The 24,689-nt window shown below is 29.3% G+C and overlaps 1 protein-coding gene across 1 annotated transcript in view; it reads right to left on the bottom strand.

The window, feature by feature from the left end:
- The window catches only part of LOC142328366 (uncharacterized), a 68,861-nt gene that overhangs the window by 8,577 nt on the left and 35,595 nt on the right, over positions 1 to 24,689 (bottom strand). Inside the window, exons 4-7 of the mRNA XM_075372073.1 lie at positions 18,576 to 18,711; positions 13,470 to 13,654; positions 6,850 to 6,975; positions 673 to 864 (exon numbers count right to left, since the gene is read on the bottom strand). Coding sequence (XP_075228188.1) covers positions 673 to 864; positions 6,850 to 6,975; positions 13,470 to 13,654; positions 18,576 to 18,711 — 639 coding nt within the window. The remainder of the gene's footprint in view (positions 1 to 672; positions 865 to 6,849; positions 6,976 to 13,469; positions 13,655 to 18,575; positions 18,712 to 24,689) is intronic.

The raw sequence follows: 24,689 nt of genomic DNA, 5'->3' as shown, positions 1-24,689 counted from the left end.
TAAGGTTTTAGGTTTGAAAATACTCCGTAAAAAACCAACATAAAAATTTATATTTATTCATTGTGTGTGTTAATGTGTGCGCGCGCGCGTATATGTGAGTATACACTCACGTATATAACATTGATTCCATTCCTAGAAAAAAAACATACTCGCACAATAACAGTTCCACATAGCTATTTGCTTAGAAAGCCTGGCCGTTTACAGAATATTTTTGTAATTCATAGAAAGGTTTTTTTTATTAGTTTTTAGATATTTCACATTTACATCATTATATTATATTTTATTGCCCTGTATTTCCAATGTATTTAAATGAGAGAGCAATAACAAATATATTTCTTAGCAATGTATTTTCAAACCTGATTGTCATGGGAGCAATTGTTACATACCTTTATGATTTATCATCTACGTTGCAAATAACGAACTTCTTTCGTTCTATTATTATTACTAACATTAGTATTTGTTATTTCGTGATAAATATACTTGATTGATATAAATTATTTCTCAGTATTTCCGAAAGATTGAAAATTATATAATTTCAAAAGAAAATTTCAATGTTATTTTCTGGAATATGTCCTTTTGAGTAGGAAAAGATTGCCTTATCCGAAAATGTAAAATTAAACTATATGATAAAAAAAGGAAATACTCGTACAAATAAGAAAAGGATACAAATACAGTCATATAATGACTCCCGACAAAACTGAATAGACGTTTTGTACAATGTGGATGTTCTTGAATAGTGCACATATGGTATAAAACAGTACTAGGATTAAATTGATCTCTGTCAAAAGGCGTCGATGTCCATCCTGGATCGCATACACAAATACCAGAAGTGTTATCAATATGTCCGTGGTGACATCTGATGTTCTGCAACAAAAAATTTTTAAAAATTAAATTATAATTAATATTTTTATTAGTATTTCGCAATTAGGCCGCTTTAGACGGTACAACTAACTTTTCATTCTGATATCATTCGGTGTAATATTTCTTTTTTAACCGTGAAAATCATGTGACGTTTTCAGAGATACAGTTAAATTCTACAAATTTCAACCGATAGATTTTCCATTGAGAAATTGACGATCGAAAATTGTTGCTGTGTTAGTAACAAAAAACAATGGAATCGAGGTGAAATGTTGGTTCATATGTTGAATGTTGGTATTTAACATTTAAAAACCTTTAACTGGTTACTTTTATCGTATTATTGATTTGAAAATTGTAGATAGAAATTTTTTGTAACAATTGTAGGAGTATTACTTTCCCGGCTAAAACTCTATTACTTTTAAAAATGTATAGCTGGATGAAGGGAAAATATAGCGATAAGCCAGAATTTTTAGTAACGGAAGTTTTAGTAAATGTCGACGTTTCAAGTTACCTTTCTACTTCAAAAAATCCCTTTCGGCACGCCGGAAGGCGGAGGTAGATTTCACTGATGCTAAGTAGGAGATAAAAAAAGATTTCTACCTTAAAGCCAAGAAAAACTTCAAATTTACTCGATACGACAATGGTTGCATGTAAAAAAATTTCACATGTTTAGTATACGAGAAGCTCCATCTTCTTAAAATTCCAATAATATTTTGGTCATTCCTTGCCATAAGGGTTGGTCACATCAAAAATTGTTTCAGACAAAATTTTTAGGTAATATTTAGAGGACTAACGACAATTTTAAACCGTTTCGACAATCTGTCTTTTAGGGGAGGTATGATTTTTGCCTTCGAAACGTCATTTTTTCCATCCTGTGGGCCAACAGTTGGTGATATTAAAAACATTTACTTAGATAGGTTTCAGGCCCTTATCCAAACAATAGTAGGAAATTTAAACGGATTTGATATTTTACTTAAGAATGTTAAAGCGATATTTTTTTTATTTATTTTTTTTTTAAAAAGCCCCCATTTCCATCCGCAAAGTTCAATTTTTCCAGTTATCGAACTCGACCTAGATTTTGGGACGTTATATTTTAAGTATCAATTTGTCTACACAAAAGTGAAATATATATATAAAATTTTGAACTGACGGTGGTTTTGGAGTCTGGGGGATATGAAACGCGAAAATATCAAATCTATCAAAAATCATCATTGCTTATAATTATAGATATAAATTAACCAAATTAACCTACCCCTGCTCGCTCGCTAACCCCGACTAATTAACAGTAATGCTTTTATTACTTAAATAATAAATAATTCCAGTAATTACTGAATTTACTATTTAAAAACTCAAAACATTAGTATGTTAATTAGTAAATGTTAGCGAGCAAAGCGTACGTAGGTTAAGTTTGGTTACTTTATATTTATAAAATAAATAAATATAAATTGTTATAAAAATTATAATGCTGGGTGTCCCATATAAAACGCAACCCAACCTTATATTGGTAGGTATTGAAATAATAAAAAGGCATGTGTAAATGTAAATGTAATTTTTATTATTACCATCCATTACCTTACATTTAGAGTAAATGTTGGAAGTGACCGCCATCTTCTTGAATAGAAGCTTCAATCCGTTTTACAGCGTTTCTTGCAACTTTTTTCAAAGTTTGTGGCTGGATATTTAATACAGCTTGTTCAATATTGACTTTCAATAGTTCAAGTGTTCGTGGTTTGTTGCTGTAGGCTTTTTCTTTGAGGTAACCCCGTAGAAAAAAATCCGGCGCAGTCAAATCTGGAGATCTTGGTGGCCACAAGCCACCATTACCGATAACACGATTACCAAAGAATTCCTCAACAAAATCAGAAGTTGAACCTGCGTAATGCAATGTCGCACTGTCATGTTGTAGCCAGCAGTGTCTGTCTTCCTCTTCCAAGAGTGCAATGAACTAAAATAAAATATCCTGATATCATTCTGCATTAATGGTGTACTCGAAAAAATTAGGACCGCGATATCGCGCACCACACGCCCAACTTCTCCGTGTGTAATTGTTTTTCGTGATAAACGTGGGGGGGATTTTCAGCACTCCAAATTCTACTGTTTTGGCTGTTTACGTAGCCATCCAAATGAAACCGTGCTTCATCCGTGAAAAATAACGAATCCATAACATTAATTCCCTCACGCAGAAATGGACGGAACCGTTGACAATATTGTAGCCGTTTTACTTTGTCGGGCTCAAGAAGTTGATGAACCGTTTGAATGCGATAAGATCGTAATTGTAATTGTTTGGTCGCCCGATGAACAGTCGATTTAAACAAATTAATTTCAGCAGACAAACTTCTGATCGATTTATTTGGGGAGGCGATTAATCGGTCTTTGATTTCAGTGACTGTATCTGTATTCAACATTGACGCAGATCTTGTGTGTTTCTTGTTATTAACAGAACCGGTCTCTCAAAATTTTGCAACTAACCTTAATACTGATGTTTTGTTAGGAGCTGGTTTATCTGGGTACTTATGGCGAAACAGATCTTGCACTGCAACCGCTGATTTTTTACTGAAGTACGACTCAACAATGAAAACACGTTCATCTAACGAAAATACCATCTTGTCTCTAGCAATACACTGAACGATATGATTGCATTGTTGTTACTATAGGTAGTGTTCTACTGCGTCGCCACGATGTTCAGATGTTGGACGAGTCCATTTCAGTAACGAGTATGGGAGTAAGCTTAACTTTTGAAATTTCATAGATGAGTGATTGATGGGTTGCGTTTTATATGGGACACCCTGTATAATGGTTGTATTGGGTGATTAAGAATAACCCAAACGTTTGCTGCTTATAATTATAGATGTAAATTAACCAAACTTAACCTACGCTCGCTTTGCTCGCTATCATCAACTATTAACAGTAATGTTTTGATTATTTTAATATTAAATAATTACAATAATTACTGAATTTATTACTGGAATGTCTCCAGCGTATTCCGTGATTGCGGTTTTTAGTTCGTCAATTGTGCGTGGTTTATTCAGTATTTTTTTTTTAATGAATTTATCATAACTTAACAATTTTATACCCAACAAAAAAAAAAAAATAATGAACAAGAATATTTAATATTAATATTTAATAATAGAATTATAAATACCTAAAAAAAACATATTTAATTCACCTGTGTCCCGGTAAATGCTTTATTTTTATGATTTTTTTTTTAAACTGAAATAAATAAATTCTCAACGTACACTAATAACAATTCTACAGTGCGTTCGAAAAGTTTCTGTGCACTGAAATTATAGAAGGTTAATTACGAAACTTTCTTAATTATTACTTTGTAATTTTATTTTATTATTTTATAGAAACGGATATTACAATAACTGGATTAGTTTATAAAAGGTATTGAAAATTACTTTTCCAATATCAATACAACAATGTACACGTTTCAATATGTTTTTAAACACTTAAACCAGATAATGTACTAGAATGTTTCATACGTATGCCGTTATTGCGGTTTCTAGTTTGTCAATCGTCCAGGTGCAGTAATCTGGGGGAGTCAGATTGTGCGATCGTGCAGGCCACAAACCCCTCGAGATTATTCGTTCACCAAAGACATTTGGTAAAAAGGTCATTGACCTGTTAGTTGTATGCGCTTTGGCGCAGTCTTGTTGGAACCAACCGTGATCGATTTCGAAATTGTTAACAATCACTATTAGCTGTGTTTTTGAAAAAGATTGGACCCACAATGCGCGTTCTATTACCGACCCTGATTCCAATTTTTGCTTTGTGTAAAACTCGTTTGCGTAATTTATGGGGATTAGTTGTCGACCACAGTAGTGTATTTTGTGAATTAATACATCCTCCCAGATGAAACCAAGCCTCATCTGTAAAAATCATAATGTCGAGAATACCTTTAAAATTTTGGTCAATAAAACGTTTAAACCATTGACAATAATTTAGTCTTTCGGTATGATTTGTAGGTTTCACTTCTTGAACGCCCTTTACATTAAAGGGGAAATGTTAAGAAAATAAAAAAGAAAATGTAATTTTTTAAAATGTAAGAAAAAGAAATTGTAAGAAAAGAACTGAAACACAGTTCTTTTCTTACAACTGTATGTGCAGTAGCAAGTCGATATCTTGCTGGAGTGTCAACTTACGCATTTATTTTGAAGGACTTTCGGACATAAGATTCTATTCTTCTATCCTTTCTTTCTATTCTATTTTTAAAAGTCGTAACCAACAGATTCTGTTCGTTTGGTTTAGGTGGTCTTCCACCTTATCAGCGTCTTCAACAGAGCCCATTACCCGACATTTTTCGATAAGAGTTCCAGTTGCATTGCGAATAGGGTTCTTTAAAAAGAACAGGGTTATTTGAAAACTTTTCAGAAAACTTGTACTTCGCTAAATCAGTAAATCACCTTATCACCTTCACGAAAGGCGTGTTCCACGAGAAATATTCGCGTTCCTCTTTCGAAAGAACCATAACGTTTCTCGTAACTATTGTTTCCGATAAAGGAAAATAACACGAAACGAAACAAAACACGTTCAATAACTCAACAGCTACGTATTGGTTTATTATTGAGCAACCAACATCCTACCATCGTAACGCCGAAAGAATAGAATGTGCCACATAATTCTAAAACATGTTGCACAGCGGCTTTCCGAACGCACTATTAGAAAAACAGAAAAACTTTTTACTTTGTAAATGCACGTAATCACTTTGTTATTTTTATATTCAAACTTTGGTTTATGTTTATTTTGTTTATTAAATAAATTGGTTCTCTAATTAAGCCTTACAATTATAATAGACATGCAATAGTTAATAATATTTTTTTAATGGAAAAAAATTAAAATGTTAAATTTGAAACAAGAAACGAAACAAAACACGTTCAATAACTCAACAGCTACGTATTGGTTTATTATTGAGCAACCAACACCCTACCAACCTAACGCCGAAAGAATAGAATGTGCCACATAATTCTAAAACATGTTGCACAGCGGCTTTCCGAACGCACTATTAGAAAAACAGAAAAACTTTTTACTTTGTAAATGCACGTTAGGATTTTCCTTTGTAATCACTTATTGTTTTTATATTCAAACTTTGGTTTATGTTTATTTTGTTTATTAAATAAATTGGTTCTCTAATTAAGCCTTACAATTATAATAGACATGCAATAGTTAATAATATTTTTTTAATGGAAAAAAATTAAAATGTTAAATTTGAAACAAGAAACGAAACAAAACACGTTCAATAACTCAACAGCTACGTATTGGTTTATTATTGAGCAACCAACACCCTACCAACCTAACGCCGAAAGAATAGAATGTGCCACATAATTCTAAAACATGTTGCACAGCGGCTTTCCGAACGCACTATTAGAAAAACAGAAAAACTTTTTACTTTGTAAATGCACGTTAGGATTTTCCTTCGTAATCACTTATTGTTTTTATATTCAAACTTTGGTTTATGTTTATTTTGTTTATTAAATAAATTGGTTCTCTAATTAAGCCTTACAATTATAATAGACATGCAATAGTTAATAACATTTTTTTAATGGAAAAAAATTAAAACGTAAAATTTGAAAAATAAATTTCTCGATTAAAAGAATAGGATATTTTATCACAGCGATATCAACTGTTGAACATATCAAGATACAATAACGAACATTGATGATTTCTTAAATAACTGATGAGCAAATTGCTTGTTACAGGAAAATTGCAATAAACTTCAGACTGCTTATTTAAATATGCTGATGTATCGCGTATTTTTCGGTAACCGTATAATTTTACACACGGTATGACCTATGCGTTACCTAGATCCTTCAGGCTCAGATTTTTATTAATGAATTTATCTGAAAGATAGATTTTTAGGATCACAATCAACTGTCAGACGAGTTGAAAAAATGTGAGATAATTAGAAACATTAAAATTAGAGATAATTTATAGAAACATAATAAGCTAAGTAAAATAATAATGGAAATTTCTAATGAACTATATACTTACAGTTATTTTTGGCGGCGGTTCTACTTTCCATTTTGTGTCGATTCCATTTCTGGTTAAATATTGTACGTCCTCTTCTGTTATAGCTGTTTCTAAATCACGACATGTGTTACTCATTGGTACGTAAGCCTGTGTAAAATATTATATAACTTACGTGATAACTAAAAGTATATATTTCATAAAAAATCGTATTGCCTTAAGGGCACCTGGTACCTTGTATTTTTTTAAAAATTCGATTTTTTACATTTTTGCTTATTTCAAATGTTATTTTATACAAATAAAATAATAATATTTTTAGTGCCAAAATTGATTTTCTAGTTATTATGAAAGGAAAATTTGGTGTTTGTATTGGGAAATTTTGTCAATTCTGGTTAAATTTGAAATTTTGATCATATTTAGAAGCGGATAGGTTCATGATTATGAAGTCTCCGTGGAGCCTTGAAGAATGTTTTGTTAAAGAATGGTAAAAAATTTCTGGAAAGGATCATCTGACGATAAACTTATAAATAAAATTCAGGGCTACTATGGTGTTGGTATAACAAAAAATAAACATAGTATAAAAGAAATGAAGCGTGCAACATAGAATCTATTTATTTTCATAAAATCTCGATAGATGAAAACCCTTCATTTGGGCTTTGTCCGTGGAACATTATGGACTTATCAACGTGATGGACTATCATCGAATATAAAGTGCTGATAAGGAAGCAAAAATAGATTATTAATCAGAATAGAAGGATGATGAGGAAAAACCCCAGACAATGCAGAATATAGTGCTGGGGTGCATTGACCCGCAGTAAATGATGTTTTTAATCATTTTCCAAAAATTGCATATTTTTAAAACGTGTTTTAATAACATGTTTTTAAAGACCCGTTATCTTTGAACCGCTTAAAGTACAAAAATGACATTTTTACAGTGTTTGTGTATGTAAGACACAGCTACTGAGTTTTTTAAAACCTAATGATATATATTTTCTAAGTTATATAACTTCTTGTGCAAAAAATTAAGCTTCAAAAATAGGATGTTGAATAAAAATTGTAAATGAAAAACTCAGTAATTAAAAGAAAAACCTTAAATCAACTGTGCAAAATTTCACTGCTGAATTCCTATTGTGTCCTGAGTTTTTTTCTAACATGGGAAAAAAACATTACCGAGATACAAGGTTCCGGTTGCCCTTAAATTTACCAAAAGACATTTATTTATATTAGAAAAAATTGGATGATAAATTAACATGTTTTTATAAATTCCTGTATATAATTTTTATTTGATTTACTAAAATTAGATTAGTTGATTTTATACTAAATCCGTTTACATCTGGAAAAACAGAACAGTTATACTTTAACTTCCGGTTAGTCTTAAATCTGACATTGGTAGTTCGTATATTTTACTTACTGACGGATATTTTTTTTATTAATATGACACGATTTCGTAATATACATCACACATAATTACAGAAATTATAACGATCTGTAATTGTGTAAAAGTATTTTAATATTTCTTGTTTCCAATGTATGAGAACTCCTTTATATTAGAAATACGACTTACTGAGGCGTATTTTTCTATTGAATTGTAAGAAAAAATTTTTTTATTATTATTTATCCCAGAATAATGGATTCATAAATATTAAATTTGTAATATTCTGATTTTAGAATATATTTTTACGGATGAAAATAAAGCAGTTTTGTAGATAATATTTATACTATCTAACTGAAGGCTTATCGGAGAGTTAAAATCCGGTACTATGAAATAAAATGTTTCTAAACCTTTTACATAATATTAATAAAAAATATGACGTAATATATTAATTAATGAGAAACGTTAAAAATTGTTTATAAAGGATTATGAGAAGTTTAAATTCACACAATTTTGAATTTTCCAGCTAACATGAGATATTTAAATATCTTAAAAATTTAAAACACGTAAAAGATAATAAAATGAAAAGGAAGATAATTTAATGCAAAGGTAAAAGGTTTAAATGCAAGGATAATTTTTTCTTTAGTTTAAAATATTGTAGTATCTATAATTTCTTAAATTTGATCTTAGGAAAATTAAAATAAAATCTCTAGTTAACAGCTTTATTTTTTATTTTTTTTAAAGTAAAACTGACATTTTTGTAAACGTTAGAGGAATCAAAATTTCTCCTCAACGATGCTCATATCGCGATTCAAGTTTGCTCCAATTTTTTTTTTTTTATTTTGTAGTACATTAACAAAAATTAATTAATCTTTTTTACAAAATTATAGAAAAATCCAATTTTGAATGAGTATATCTTAAATAAATTAACTCAAATTATTTAAATTATTATGCTTGTAACCTGTTAAACCACATTTTAACTGCTCTTTTTTACTAATTATCGTCATAAATACGTAAATAGAAATTAGTTTTTGCCTAGATTTTTCTTGTACTGTGACATTTTCATGTCGGCTTCGATATTTAAAAAAAATATTGGAAAAGAAATTCGTAAATTATCTCAATTATCAATTATTTCTGTTACTTTTCATGCAATATTAAATGCATATAGGAAGTTTAATTGCTTTCCTTCAGGTTCCTGCGTAAGTGTACTAATTACAATTAAAAAGAAAATTAATGTTTTTTTTCTTTTCTTTAAAAACAATGAGTTAATAAGAGCAAAATTAGGAAATTTTATTAATTTCCTAAAAAATTTAATTTTAATATTTACAGTTTGGTTTCAGGAAAAGTATAGGGACAAGGGAAGCAATTTTAGGCCTCAGATTAATAGTAGAAGGAAGATTAAAGAAAAACAAACCAACATACTTGGCGTTTATAGACCTAGAAAAGGCATTCGATAACGTAGACTGGAATAAAATGTTCAGCATTTTAAAAAAATTAGGGTTCAAATACAGAGATAGAAGAACAATTGCTAACATGTACAGGAACCAAACAGCAACAGTAGCAATTGAAGAACATAAGAAAGAAGCCATAATAAGAAAGGGAGTCCGACAAGGATGTTCTCTATCTCCGTTACTTTTTAATCTTTACATGGAACTAGCAGTTAATGATGTTAAAGAACAATTTAGATTCGGAGTAACAGTACAAGGTGAAAAGATAAAGATGCTACGATTTGCTGATGATATAGTAATTCTAGCCGAGAATAAAAAGGATTTAGAAGAAACAATGAACGGCATAGATGAAGTCCTACGCAAGAACTATCGCATGAAAATAAACAAGAACAAAACAAAAGTAATGAAATGTAGTAGAAATAACAAAGATGGACCACTGAATGTGAAAATAGGAGGAGAAAAGATTATGGAGGTAGAAGAATTTTGTTATTTGGGAAGTAGAATTACTAAAGATGGACGAAGCAGGAGCGATATAAAATGCCGAATAGCACAAGCTAAACGAGCTTTCAGTAAGAAATATAAGTTGTTTACATCAAAAATTAATTTAAATGTCAGGAAAAGATTTTTGAAAGTGTATGTTTGGAGTGTCGCTTTATATGGAAGTGAAACTTGGACAATCGGAGTATCTGAGAAGAAAAGGTTAGAAGCTTTTGAAATGTGGTGCTATAGGAGAATGTTAAAAATCAGATGGGTGGATAAAGTGACAAATGAGGAGGTATTGCGGCAAATAGATGAAGAAAGAAGCATTTGGAAAAATATAGTTAAAAGAAGAGACAGACTTATAGGCCACATACTAAGGCATCCTGGAATAGTCGCTTTAATTTTGGAAGGACAGGTAGAAGGGAAAAATTGTGTAGGCAGGCCACGTTTGGAATATGTAAAACAAATTGTTAGGGATGTAGGATGTAGAGGGTATACTGAAATGAAACGACTAGCACTAGATAGGGAATCTTGGAGAGCTGCATCAAACCAGTCAAATGACTGAAGACAAAAAAAATTTACAGTTATGCTGCTAAATAAACAAGTTAGTTTTGTATTTAATAAAATATTAGTAAACACGACTAACAAAAATACATTGCTGACAAACAGTGCTCTTTATGTTCTAGTTTAGTTATACTAGCAAATACCCCGTCTAAATTTTTAATATAGGAAGATTGGTTGCGAAGAACATTTCCGAATAACCGTTATCTGTTAGATCGAGAATGAACCTGATTCGTGCAAGAGGTAGTCTTCAACATACTAACAAATACCGCGTTTGAATTTTTAAAATCGGAAGAATGTGTGCAGAGATATTATAAGAGCACCCCATTGCACCTCCTAAAACACAGCGCCCCAGGGACGTCCTGTTTGTTACCAGTTAATGGTGATGATTGGTCTAGCCTCGCATGAAGTGTTTGCATCATCTCACCACTCTAGCCTCACACGCAGTCACCAAGGGAAGCCCATTATTTTTTAATGGCAAGCACATTATTAAAATGGAAGCCCATTTTATTTAACGTAAATTTAATTTTATTATTTTTGTAATATTATTCATTCGATTGATTCGAATCATTCAATTCAAACCCATATATATCCGGGTAACGTAAGGATTCCAACGCGGGGTCATACATCTAAAGCCGTTTAGCCGTTGACCGCTACGGTGGAACAAGCATACATACATATACCCTGAATACTTAATAGTCCTTATTGGGCAGTCGTATAATATAAGCATTACTATTATTTAAGATAATATAAGTTATTATTATCTATAAAATAATCATCTATTTAATCTTTTATATAAAATATTACTATTTTCCATAATATTAGATGAAGTTTTCTGTTCTCTTTGATTCTTTTCTTTCCGCTAGGTTACTTTTTTATTCTTATATTTAGATTAATGAAACCCGGACGTAAGCGTAATGTAAACTGCTTAAAAAGATATTATATATTTTTTAAATATAAAAAAATATTAAAATAAATTTTAAAAAACAAACGGATGATATATATTAGATAATTCATATTTGATTTTCAAATTTGAAATTTTGGGGTACATAAATTAAAATCTAATAATGTGTTAAACAAAGATGGTACACCTATATATAATACGAAAGGTAAAGTCGATAGATGGGTGGAATATATTGAAGAGTTATACGGAGGAAATGAATTAGAAAATGGTTTTATAGAGGAAGAAGAGGAAGTTGAGGAGGATGAAATGGGAGAAACAATACTGAGATCTGAATTTAAGAGAGCATTAAAAGATTTAAATGGCAGAAAGGCTCCTGGAATAGACGGAATACCTGTAGAATTACTGCGCAGTGCAGGGGAGGAGGCGATTGATAGATTATACAAACTGGTGTGTAATATTTATGAAAAAGGGGAATTTCCGTCAGACTTCAAAAAAAGTGTTATAGTAATGATACCAAAGAAATCAGGGGCAGATAAATGTGAAGAATACAGAACAATTAGTTTAACTAGTCATGCATCAAAAATCTTAACTAGAATTCTATACAGAAGAATTGAGAGGAGAGTGGAGGAAGTGTTAGGAGAAGACCAATTTGGTTTCAGGAAAAGTATAGGGACAAGGGAAGCAATTTTAGGCCTCAGATTAATAGTAGAAGGAAGATTAAAGAAAAACAAACCAACATACTTGGCGTTTATAGACCTAGAAAAGGCATTCGATAACGTAGACTGGAATAAAATGTTCAGCATTTTAAAAAAAATTAGGGTTCAAATACAGAGATAGAAGAACAATTGCTAACATGTACAGGAACCAAACAGCAACAGTAGCAATTGAAGAACATAAGAAAGAAGCCATAATAAGAAAGGGAGTCCGATAAGGATGTTGCCTATCCCCGTCATTTTTTAATCTTTACATGGAACAAGCAGTTAATGATGTTAAAGAACAATTTAGATTCGGAGTAACAGTACAAGGTGAAAAGATAAAGATGCTACGATTTGCTGATGATATAGTAATTTTAGCCGAGAGTAAAAAGGATTTAGAAGAAACAATGAACGGCATAGATGAAGTCCTACGCAAGAACTATCGCATGAAAATAAACAAGAACAAAACAAAAGTAATGAAATGTAGTAGAAATAACAAAGATGGACCACTGAATGTGAAAATAGGAGGAGAAAAGATTATGGAGGTAGAAGAATTTTGTTATTTGGGAAGTAGAATTACTAAAGATGGACGAAGCAGGAGCGATATAAAATGCCGAATAGCACAAGCTAAACGAGCCTCAGTAAAGGTACAACTTTTACTGGGTTTTTATGACTAAAACATATTTTGGAATATCATAAATTTTATTAGCAATAATTACTGATATATTAGTTGAATATTAAAGTATATATATAATTCAAATCTTTAAATATTTTTAAAATTTATTTATTTAATTTTCATATACTGCATGTTTAAAGAGAATGAGTATTTTAAATTCCTTACTGCATTCTTTAATGTTTTTATCTTATAACGGAAATTTTATGTCCATTAAATGGACTTTCATGTTGTGTTTTATATCTAATTTCTAAGTGTCATCTAGCAAGAATTACGTTAATGTTGTGTAGAATTCTTTGTAAATTTTACTTAAAGTATATCATGTCGATCTGCGACAGTTCAATTTGTATAAAAGAATGGTAAATTTTATTCTTTTCGTAATTCGTATATTGTAGTTTATTGGAGAATGAATTTATTTACATTAGTGCATTAATATTAATTATTTACTAAAATTATTACTTATAAAAATATTTATTAAAATGAATAAAATAATAAATATCATCTTACTCACAACATCTGGCATTTCTTTTTTTGGATCACTCATACATACAGGTATACGTTGACATCGTTGATTCAAATGATTAAAAAAACTTCTACACCCAGAGTATTTCATATGACAATTAACTGGTAAACAGTTGTCTAAAGGATCTTGATCTGGAGATTGACAATCAGTGTATTCCCACGGCTCGTAATAATCTGTTAATAATATTAAATATATATATAAATATATATTTATTTATGTATACCAGGTTCCAGAGCAACAGCACAATGGCTGATGTCACAGTACTCTGCAGAGATGCCAAGGCATCTGTACGCAGTCTGGCATCTTGAACATATGATGATTACTCTGAGACATGTGGCTAACTGAAACTCAACCACCAAAGAACACCGGTTTCCACAGTCTAGCATTCAAATCCATCCATATAAAAGCATACAAGGATTCGAAACTTAAGAGCTCACGACGTCGAAATCAGCTAATTTTGTGTTGACTGAACCACTAGTCTAACCCGGCATCATTAGTCTATATATATATATATATATATATATATACACAGAATGGGCCACGAAAAAATATCCCCGCCACGAAAGAATGTGGAGTATTGAGTAGAATATTAACATCATAATTTCGCGCACAGGAAATTGGCATGGAATATTGGAACAAAGGAATAGGACGTACATTCCTACGTTAGAACTCCTCTCCCGTGTTGTTGGTTGTTGGTCCAATATTTTTTACACCACAGTCAACTCAGATATCTACATCACTTGGCGGGGCTACTTTTTCACGACCCACTCTGTGTGTGTGTGTGTGTGTATATATATATATATATATATATATATATATATATATGAACCTTTTTAACTTAAACAAAATCTTCAATTGAATACTTTTATATTTTGATTTACTCTTTATTTCTACATGATTGGATATGTGTATAATAATATCAGTTTAAGTTAAAATTTTAAGTTCTAGTAATTACTTCCTTGTACAAAGTAAAGGCAGTATTGTGATCGCGAAAAATTTCGGTTTTCAGATTTCAACGGAAATATCCATTTTAACCATCCCTGAATCCATTTTCACTAGTTTCGGCGTGACGTCTGTACGTACGTATGTATCTCGCATAACTTAAAAGCTATTAGCCGTAGAATGTTGAAATTTTGGATTTAGGACAGTCGTACGTAACATCTAATTGTGCACCTCCCCTTTTGATTGCAATCGACTGAACCAAAAGTGTCGAAAATAAAAAAAAAAGGATGTTGGACTTTTTCTTAACTGTAATAAGTCCACATTGAGAGCTTTTCAACTACATATTACATAAGAGGTACTTATTTTCACTGGTTCCAGAGTTATAGCCAAATAAAATTTTAATTAATGAAATATTTGGATCTCACAAGGGGAAGGCACATCGGTTCGATCAGACTTCATCTCATTTCTTGTTCTTAATTATTTTTTTTTTTTTAATTTAATTATATTGATTTATTAATAATTATTAACCTTTGATTGTAAAAAAAAAAGTTACAATAAATAATAATTCAGTAATAACAATAAAAAAATATATAAAAAATTCAATAATAACAATAAAATATATATATATATATATATATATATATATATATATATATATATATATATATATATATATATAAAATATCTGAAGTTAATGAAATAAAATTTTATGTACTTTTCATTTTAAAAAAAAATGTGTATATGTAATTTAATAGGTTTATAAGAAAGTCATGTGGTATCCACATCGGATTTTTTTTTGTATTAATTTGAGATCAAATCTAATTAACCACTTAGGAAAATATGTTGAACAAAATATATTTAGGATTGTCTAACTACATATTACGGATGTTTATTAAAGTATTTAGGATTTTTAATAGTTTTATACAACGCAATTTTACTGCACTTATTTGTTCTATTTTGCATTACTTACTAATGAATTTAAGTTATAATATTTTGTTAGCATTACAAAAGCGAATATTTTTTGATATTACTTTAAAATCACTACGTCTTGATGTTCTTTAAATATGAGTTGGTTTTATGAAAATATTTATCTGTTAAATAATAATTTTCAAATTCGGATATACTGGGCTCAACAGTACTCAAACGTCTAGCTAAAATGACATTTATTTTTGTTTTATTTTAAGAATGATGGTACTATATCAAATCATATCGAATTTCTATATATTAGATGCATATATTATATTTTACTTATAAAAATATACCTTATATTTTTTAAATAGTATTAGACGTTGTCAGTTTCTAAGTTCTACATCCCATTCAACATGATCATTGGGTACTATTAACAACATCTGTTAATTTGAAAAAACTTAGAATAATATACTTCACGAACAAGGGACACAACAGCCTACACAAATCTGGACTAAATAAATCTACGTCATTTATCTCGGTGACTACTAGGTTACCACACTATTCACTCACTCACACTTCTCTCTCTAATATTAAATATTTAAAATAATAACTAATTGATCATAAAATATATTATAGAAAACATTTTTCTTTTCCTAATGTGTACGTTGCAATCTTTTCCAACTAGTGAACAATAAGAAACGCCTCCCACCCCTACGGCCCAAAAGAGATGTGAAATATATATGTATGATATGAAAATGAGGTATAGTCATACAGACTCAGACCGGCCATTCCTGATGCGTGGTTAACTGAACCCCAACCAACAAAGTACACCGGTTTCACTATTTAATATTTAAAGTATACCTAAAGGCGACCAACGTTTATTAGAATTTGATTCTCAGAACCTTCGACATCGAAAAATCAGCTGTTAAACAATTGATTTGCGACTGACTACAAAATACCCCACTAGATCAGACCGATGGGAATAGAAAACTTAATTATAAAAAATTACAATAATTAAATTTGGATTATAAATAAAAAAATTATTATGGAAATATGAACAAAAAATTATAGGTTATTTACGCTAAGCGACAAATTCGATCATGGGAATTTTGTGTCATTTATCTCAATAAAATTATACCAAATTATCATATGGTGTGTATGCACGCGCGCACCTACTCACGCACACAAAACACATCAGATTTTAACTATACATATAAGAAATTTCTGGTATCTACACACACACTCAGAAATGCTATCTGCACACTCAGAAATCATGTTTTTAGATAATTGAATATAGAAAAAAAAACAATATTGTGAATCAAAACAAATTTTAATGTATAAGAAAAATAATGTAAATATTAATGAAAAAAAAACTATAACAGGTATAGAACATTCACTAGGTCTCTTAGGCAATTATTTAGTTAATTTTATATGGTGTTGGAAAACATTTATTCTAAAAAAAATATTTGGAAATAAATATGAAACGAAAATAAACTTTTAGAATATGTGGCAGCAATATAATGTGTAAATTTTCTAAATTAAATAAAATTGTTGTTATATTTAATTTACTTTATATGGTGAAGTTTCATCATCGAAGTCAAAATTTCGACATTATAAAACTGTCATGAAACCAGAAGCGCTCTATGGGGCAGAAACCCTAAGTCCAAAAAAAAATAATGAAAAAAAGTAAAATTATAAGAAAAACTTTAGATCCTGGGTCCTAAATTTCAAAATAATCAGGTAGAATTAATTCCAAATAACAACCTTAATACTAAAATTGAAAAATTGTCTAACAAGATAAGGAAACGACGAATTGCATTTTATTACCATTTGTTTCGAATGAATAACAATAGATTGAATAAACAAATTTTTATTTCTTCTAAAAAAAACTAAAGGCAAATAGTTCACACAATGTCCAACAAGACCTAAAAGAACTTACGATAACAGAAGAAATTATAAGAAAAAGAGAAATTTTAAAGAGAGCATTAAACGATAAAAATAAAACGTTCCAAAAAGCGCCAAAACGCAAGAACAACAGAGTTGAATTTTCTGTAAAACGAAGGAAAGAGATATCAGAAAGAATGAAGAGGTATTGGGTTGATAGAAAAATAGAAAAAAAACAACAGCAAATAAAGAAATGATATAACGTGTTCTAAAGTGAACTATTCGGAAAAAAGTATATTATTAAAAAATAAATATTTATATGGAAACAGTTTATTTTAAAAATTTAGAAAAAATATTAAAAATATAAAAGTGAGTCCACACAAAAATACCAAAAAAGGACCAAAATACTGATAAATTAAGATAAAATAAAGAAATTTAAACAAAATATTAATACGCTATAAATAGATTGTAGAAAATGAAGATTAAGATACTTTGCTTGTATGATGAGGATGAATAAATGAATTTTAATCGAAAAAACAAATCTTGGATAAAATTTGAAATTACAAAAATTATCAAGATTATATTAAACAAATGAAAACAGAAATGCAAAAATTGAATCTAACTGGAGAAACTTTCTCAAATAGATATAAAATTAGTAATTTCTCTAAAATTTGAACATATCCTGCGTAACAGAAAAAGCTCAGTTGTAGGGAATGGAAGATAAAAAATCAAATGAGAACAGATTAAGAAATTTTGCTAAGAAAGAAAGAAAAAGGCTAAAAAAAATTATATTTGCGTGATCCTTTGATGCCTGCTCAAAATAAAAATGAATTATAATTTTCCAATATTTGGGAGTTCCATTTATTGTAAAACGGAGCATGAATTTTGTCGTTCGGGAAATTTGATTCGGAAAACGAATTAGTTATCTAAAATAGATAACTAGATAATTAGAGATAGTTATCTCTAATAGTTATCTAAAATCATCAATGAAGACAACGTAATTTTTCCCTTTAAAATGTTATTTTTGAAATATACGGAAAAAATTGCAACGGGAACATCAGAGCAACTTTAGTCGGTATAATAAAATGATCAACACTGTACATTTCGTAACGAAATTCTTGACTATAATGAAAAAAGAACGCATTCACATTGAAAATTGCACCCTCCATCTTCTTTCTTGAAATCTTTTGAAATAAATATAATCAAGCTAAACTTTGAGTAATGAATCGTATAATAGTAAAGTAATGCATAAATCTATGACATTTAAATTCTATATATAAATTAAGTTTAAACTATATTTCTTATTATTAAATATAGACAAAATTATTTTTATAATTTATTACCAAGCTCATATCATACTTTTGAGAATACCAGGAGCATGAGTGCGACTTATATAAGTATCAAAAATTATCTGATGTCGTACTTCAGCGCTGATATTTGTACGACCACGATACCATATTGATATTTTACACTCTCCTCTTCTGTTATGCGGATACTGCAAAGTAAATAATATAATTAGGATAAAAAGTTTTTAAAATTATTATTATTTTTATGAATTTTTTTTTTTATGAAAGATCAGGCTTCAATAACTATGGTCATTAGCCCGGCGTAAATTGGTAGCGTATGAAAAGATCTCATACCTGATCGGGATTCGAACCGGACAGAATGCAGAGACACAAATTGTTCAACCACGGAGTTCGACTTTTTAATTTAATTAATGTATTATAACATTAAAAAAATTTTTGTTCCAAAACATGTGATCGAAAAATTTCTCAAACTACGAGTACATTATAGATTTTTTGAGTAACATGACTTTTTGACAATTCGCATAACCTATAATGAAATGTACGCAAGAAACAACTTTTAAAAATCTGTTACGTTTGATATTTAAGAATTGATAAAAAAATCTGTTAAATTTGAAGCCAATTTTATTTTGTTAATATTTTTATTTAACTTGAACACCAAAGTCAAATGAATATTCTTAAAAATAATTTTTCATCAATCATATGATTGGTTTAAAGTTTTATCTTCATCCCTTTTTTTCCGGTGTCAAGTTAATTTTAAAATATTTATTATATCTTATATCCTCGACTGTCTATTTTATATATTTTAATATTTGTAAATTTCTACAATCGAATTAAGATCTAACTTTACGATAAAATTAACGAATTCCTAGTGTTCTAATTCTTTCAAAAATGATTATCCTAAGGAGTTCAACATTAGATCAATGACTGGAATTTTAATTGGGGGAAAAAATAACTTCAGATTAAATTTTTATCACAAGATATAGCAAAAACATTCATACGGTGATTTAGAAATAAAATACTAAATAAAGGAATTTCAAAAAAGTTCGATTTTTCCCTTTTAACGAGATTTCAAACCAGTCTTACTCTGTTAACTAAAAAATTGTTTTTATAAATTATTTTAAATTTCATTATAATCGGTTGTTTGGTTCTTAAATTAAAATAGGTGAAAATTCAACGGCAATGATATTCATGAGTTCTTGGGAAATTTTTTTTAGAATAAAAAAGTAAAAAATACCACGCAACAGTCTAATAATAAAAGAAATAAATAAAGATCATACTTCTTTAATAATAATCAGAAGAATTTTTCTCTTTAATAAACAATTGAAAAGTAGGTTATCACTTAAATCTGCTTACAAACGTTTTTAGTAATGAAAAAAAAATAATTAAATGGAAAATTTATTTTGGTAAAAAAAAAGAATATTTTCATTAAAAATTAGCAAACGTAAATTAGGATTCGTATAGAATTCGTAAGTGATTTATTAATCCTCGGTTTAGAAACGGTAAAAATAAAATTAGAATATTTGGATAGAATTTCCTAACAAACAGTTTTTTCCTTTTTTTTTAAATATAATAAATACGAAAAATGCTCCAAAACATTTAAATTAGAATAAACATGGGTAACCCACCGCTATCAGCGATACTAAGTGAAGTATTCCTACAGAATATGGAAGAAGAGAATATAACACATATCATGAAAAAATCAGATGTTTAAAATGTATAAGGTACAAGAATGACACTCTATTAGTAATTAAAAAAGAAATAAACCATAATGGTGAAAGAATTCTGGAAGAAATGAAAAATTTCACTATAACATTAAATCTACGATGGAAATGCAGAAACACGAAACTATTTTTATATAACAATAAAAATAAATAATAATAATCTAAATTTTGAAATATACAGAAAAGAGACCTTTAGAGATAATATTACAGCATATGATTCGCATCACCATGGAGCATAAATTAGCGGATTTGACATACGCGATTGACAGACTACATAAATTACCATTAAAGAGATCAGCTTATAAAAAAAGAGTTAAATACAATTTTTCAAATAACAAAAAATAACGGGTATAAAAAAGAAACGGGTATCAAAACAGAAAAATGAACACAAATAGAAATAAAGTAGATAAGATTAAAACAAATGATAAAGAAACATTTAAATGGAGTAAAATTAACATGTACTGGGAAAGAAATTTAACCGATTAAACAATTCTTTAGTAAATATAATATAAAAAAGGCTATAAATACAAAAGAAAAATATTTATACAACAGTAATGGTTTATACAAAATAAAGCATAAATGCGATGCAACTTACATCGGACTAACGGGAAGAAAATTAAAATTAAGATCTAACGAACACATTAGATCTTTTAAAAATAAAAATAATTAATCCAATTATGGAACGCAATTAATAAAATAAGGATATACCCCGATGAAAATGTTAGAATCAGCGAAATCAATTCACAAATGTGTTAAAGTACGAAGAATGAACATTTTAGAAGTCTTTAAATTAAATGTAACGACAAAACGATCATAAACGAACAGAAAAGAAACCTTTAGGGATAATGTCACAGCTTACCATTCGAATCACCCGAAGGAGCATAAATTAGCGGATTTTAGATACATGATAGATAAACTACATAAATTACCGTTAAAGAAATCAGCATATAAAAAAAGAATTAAATACTATTTTTCAAATAGCAGAAAATAGCCGGTATAAAAATAAATGATCAGAAAAATGGATAAAAAAATAAATTAAATGAAATTAAAACAAATGATAAAGAAACCTTTAAATAGAATAAATTAACATATAAAAGCATATGATCACACTTCATATGCATATGCATATGCACTTCATATTGCATATGAAGCACTTTATCAACAAGCAAGTGGATGTTCTTTTTAAGAAGCTCAGTTTATAGAAAGATAAAAATAAAAGATAATTATAACCATTAGCAATAAATAAAAAAGAAGAAATCATGACATCAAGTATAGGGAGGGACAGAAATTTAAAAGTAACAGTACAATAAGTTTTAAGAAAGGTAAGCAATGCTTAACTAGAAATTAAACTAGAACCTGGAAAAATGAATAAATTAAAAAAAAATAGATAATGTGAAATTATCCGACCGAACTAAAAGGATAAAAATATAAGAAGAAAAATGGAAATATCATATAATTTTTGTAAAATATCAATGTCTGTAAACATAAAAATAAGACTTATGAAACAGTAATTCAACCGAAATGTTTGTATGCTTTGAAATGTCTTAAAATATTAAAAATAATAAAATTGAAACTTTAAAAAGAAGAATTTTAAGAAAAAACATAAAAATGGAAAAATATGAAGTAAATTTATCCCAACAGAGAAAATCATACACAATAAGGAAGAGATAATATTCTTTGGTCATAGTTGTAATAGAACGCGTAACAAAAGAAAATATTTAATCATTGTTTACGAAAGAATATAACCACCGTATGGTGTAAATTAGCAAAACAAAATTAAGAACAAGGAAAACCAATAAAACTATATGTGTTTAACAAATATGAACTAAATAAAAAGTATAATATAAAAAATAAAATTCCATTAAAAAACCCAACTAATAACATGAAAAAATTAGATTGAAGAACGGGGGAAAACATTCTGAAAGAATGAAATAATATTATTACAAGTTAAAAACGAAAAACATAACAATCGTAATAACTGGTCCTTAGTCGGCCTAATCGAAATCCAAAAAAAAAAAAACAAAATTAATAAATAAATCGAAGAAATATAATAGATTTAATTGCGATAAAAACAGATAAATAAAAAAATAATATTTATAAAGTTTTACAATTAGCCTGCAATATATTTTTTATTTATAAAGATAAAACTAAAAATTTTTGTGTTCAATTAATCCAAATCCTTTAAAGTGCTAAAATAAGATTGGATAAAAACCACTAAGTAACCCAATCTATGTGGTTGGGCTTATTACCGTTATGAGGTAATAACTCGAAACAAAAAAAATGCAAATAGTGATTAATTAATTTTTTTTTTAATACTTTATTTGTAGTCGCATTAACAATTATAATCATTAGCGACTTAAATGTAACTTTATTTCTTTTTCCTGTTTAGCATCCGGGAATTACCGTTCAGGTATTACTTCAGAGGATGAATGAGGATGATATGTATGGGTGTAAATGAAGTGTTAGTTTTGTACAGTCTCAATTCGACCATTCCTGAGATGTGTGGTTAATTGAAAAACTCAACCACCAAAGAACACCGGTATCCACGATCTAGTATCCAAATCCGTATAAAAATAACTGACTTTACTAGAACTTGAAATCTGGAATTCGAGAATTCCAAATCAGCTGATTTGGGAAGACGCGTTCACTACTAGACCAACCCGGAGACTTAAATGTAACTACATGATCGTAAATAATAAACACCAAAATCAAGAAAAAATAAACTAACTTACCCAAACTAAGCAAAACCATTAAATTACATTTTTCATCCCACTATCTGAGAGAAACCGCAACAGTTTTTTTTTGTGTTCCTTCCGGTTTAGCAAACACTTCACATCTGAACCCAGGTCTAATTTTTATCGAATAAGTCCGAAGATTGGGTAATCTATGAGCAAGTGGTGTACGGACCATTTTAAATTGCACGCCTCACAGTTCTGCTAAAGAGAGCCAAAGTGATAAGCTTAGTATGTCCAATCCTCAGCCAAGTTAGGATGACTTGGTCTCTTCTACTGCTTGGGATAATAGGTTTCTCGAACACGTTCTCCCGGATGCTATGTAACGCCGTGGGAGGACTTAGCAACCAGAACTTATTCCACTGAGAATGTAGTTAAATACGGACTGTTTTCATGAAGTCGTTCTCACATGTTAATTCTACTCGGAGGCTATTTATTACCGCTCTCTTGGCAGCCTCATCAGCCCGTTCGTTCCTGAGAATGCCGCAATGGCCAGGGACCCATATCAGTAACACAGTCTTATTTATTCTTGAGGGTATGATAAATTATTTGGACAATGGATTCAGATAGTTTGCAGCTCAAACTCTCAAGTACACTCATACAGTCGGTAATTACCAGGAAGTTGTCACTACGGGTCTCGATAACTCTCAAGGGGAAGTAAATTGGGTAAGCCTCGCAAAAGAACGCAGAGGAATAGGCCCCAAGCTTTCGGTGTCAGGGAGTATAACAGCCACATCAGTCGGGCGAAACAGAGTCGTCTGTATAGGTGTGACTGAACCCATTGTACTTCATGGACATTTTTAAATTTATTTCAATAAAATTACAAAATATATATTTTTAATTTCAAGACCTTTAAGAAAGATTAAATGTAAATTTTAATATGTATAAATGAATTATAAATTTTAATTACACGTAATTATTAATAATTTATTACTTGTTTCTATATCGATCATTATTATAATTTCAGGTTTAAAAACCTATAATTTTATTTAATAGTACCAATAATTAAAGTATTTCATTCGTGACTATTTTATACAAAATATAACTTAGCATATAGACTACAATATCAAAAGAAATCATTTTAACAGTTTTTATATACTATATTTCTGTACACGGTTGTTACATATTATTCAACGTATCTCTATTTAAAATCGAGTTAAATTTAAAAAAAAAAAAAACTTTTAAATTATTTTCCATCTGTGGTGTATAATTTGTATAACAGAATAGCCTTTATAATTATATAAATACAGATCTAAAATGGTTTATTTTTTATCTTTGTATTATCTCAAACATCCAAGGTATTATATAAGATAATGTAGGCAACACTAAACAGTAATTGTTTTGTAGCCTATTATGAAATATATGATGTTGCCAGGGGCAGGCCTTGCATGTGGTTTTTCGTAACAAATAGTAGGGATATTACTACTATTCAAATAAGAGTCGACTCGATAATAATTGTTGTAATCCAAGATGGCGGTCTATTATACTGGTTTCCTATTGGTCAAATTGTTTACCTCCCTCTCCACCATTCTTTACTTTATTATCTATCATCATTTCGATCAAAAAAAAAAACACACACAAAAAACATATACATGTACAATTGTTTTTATGGTGGGGAAGAGTACATCTTATATATTTTTCTCTGGACTGTGTGAACGGAATTTCCGATGTTTTTTTTGTTTTTTTTTTTAATTCTAGTCTTTGGGCTATGTA

The sequence above is a fragment of the Lycorma delicatula genome, chromosome 7 (genome assembly GCF_047948215.1).
Source record: "Lycorma delicatula isolate Av1 chromosome 7, ASM4794821v1, whole genome shotgun sequence".
NCBI classification, from domain to species: domain Eukaryota; kingdom Metazoa; phylum Arthropoda; class Insecta; order Hemiptera; family Fulgoridae; genus Lycorma; species Lycorma delicatula.
Note: the sequence above shows the minus strand (reverse complement) of the source record. Positions and strands in the feature narration are given on the sequence as shown.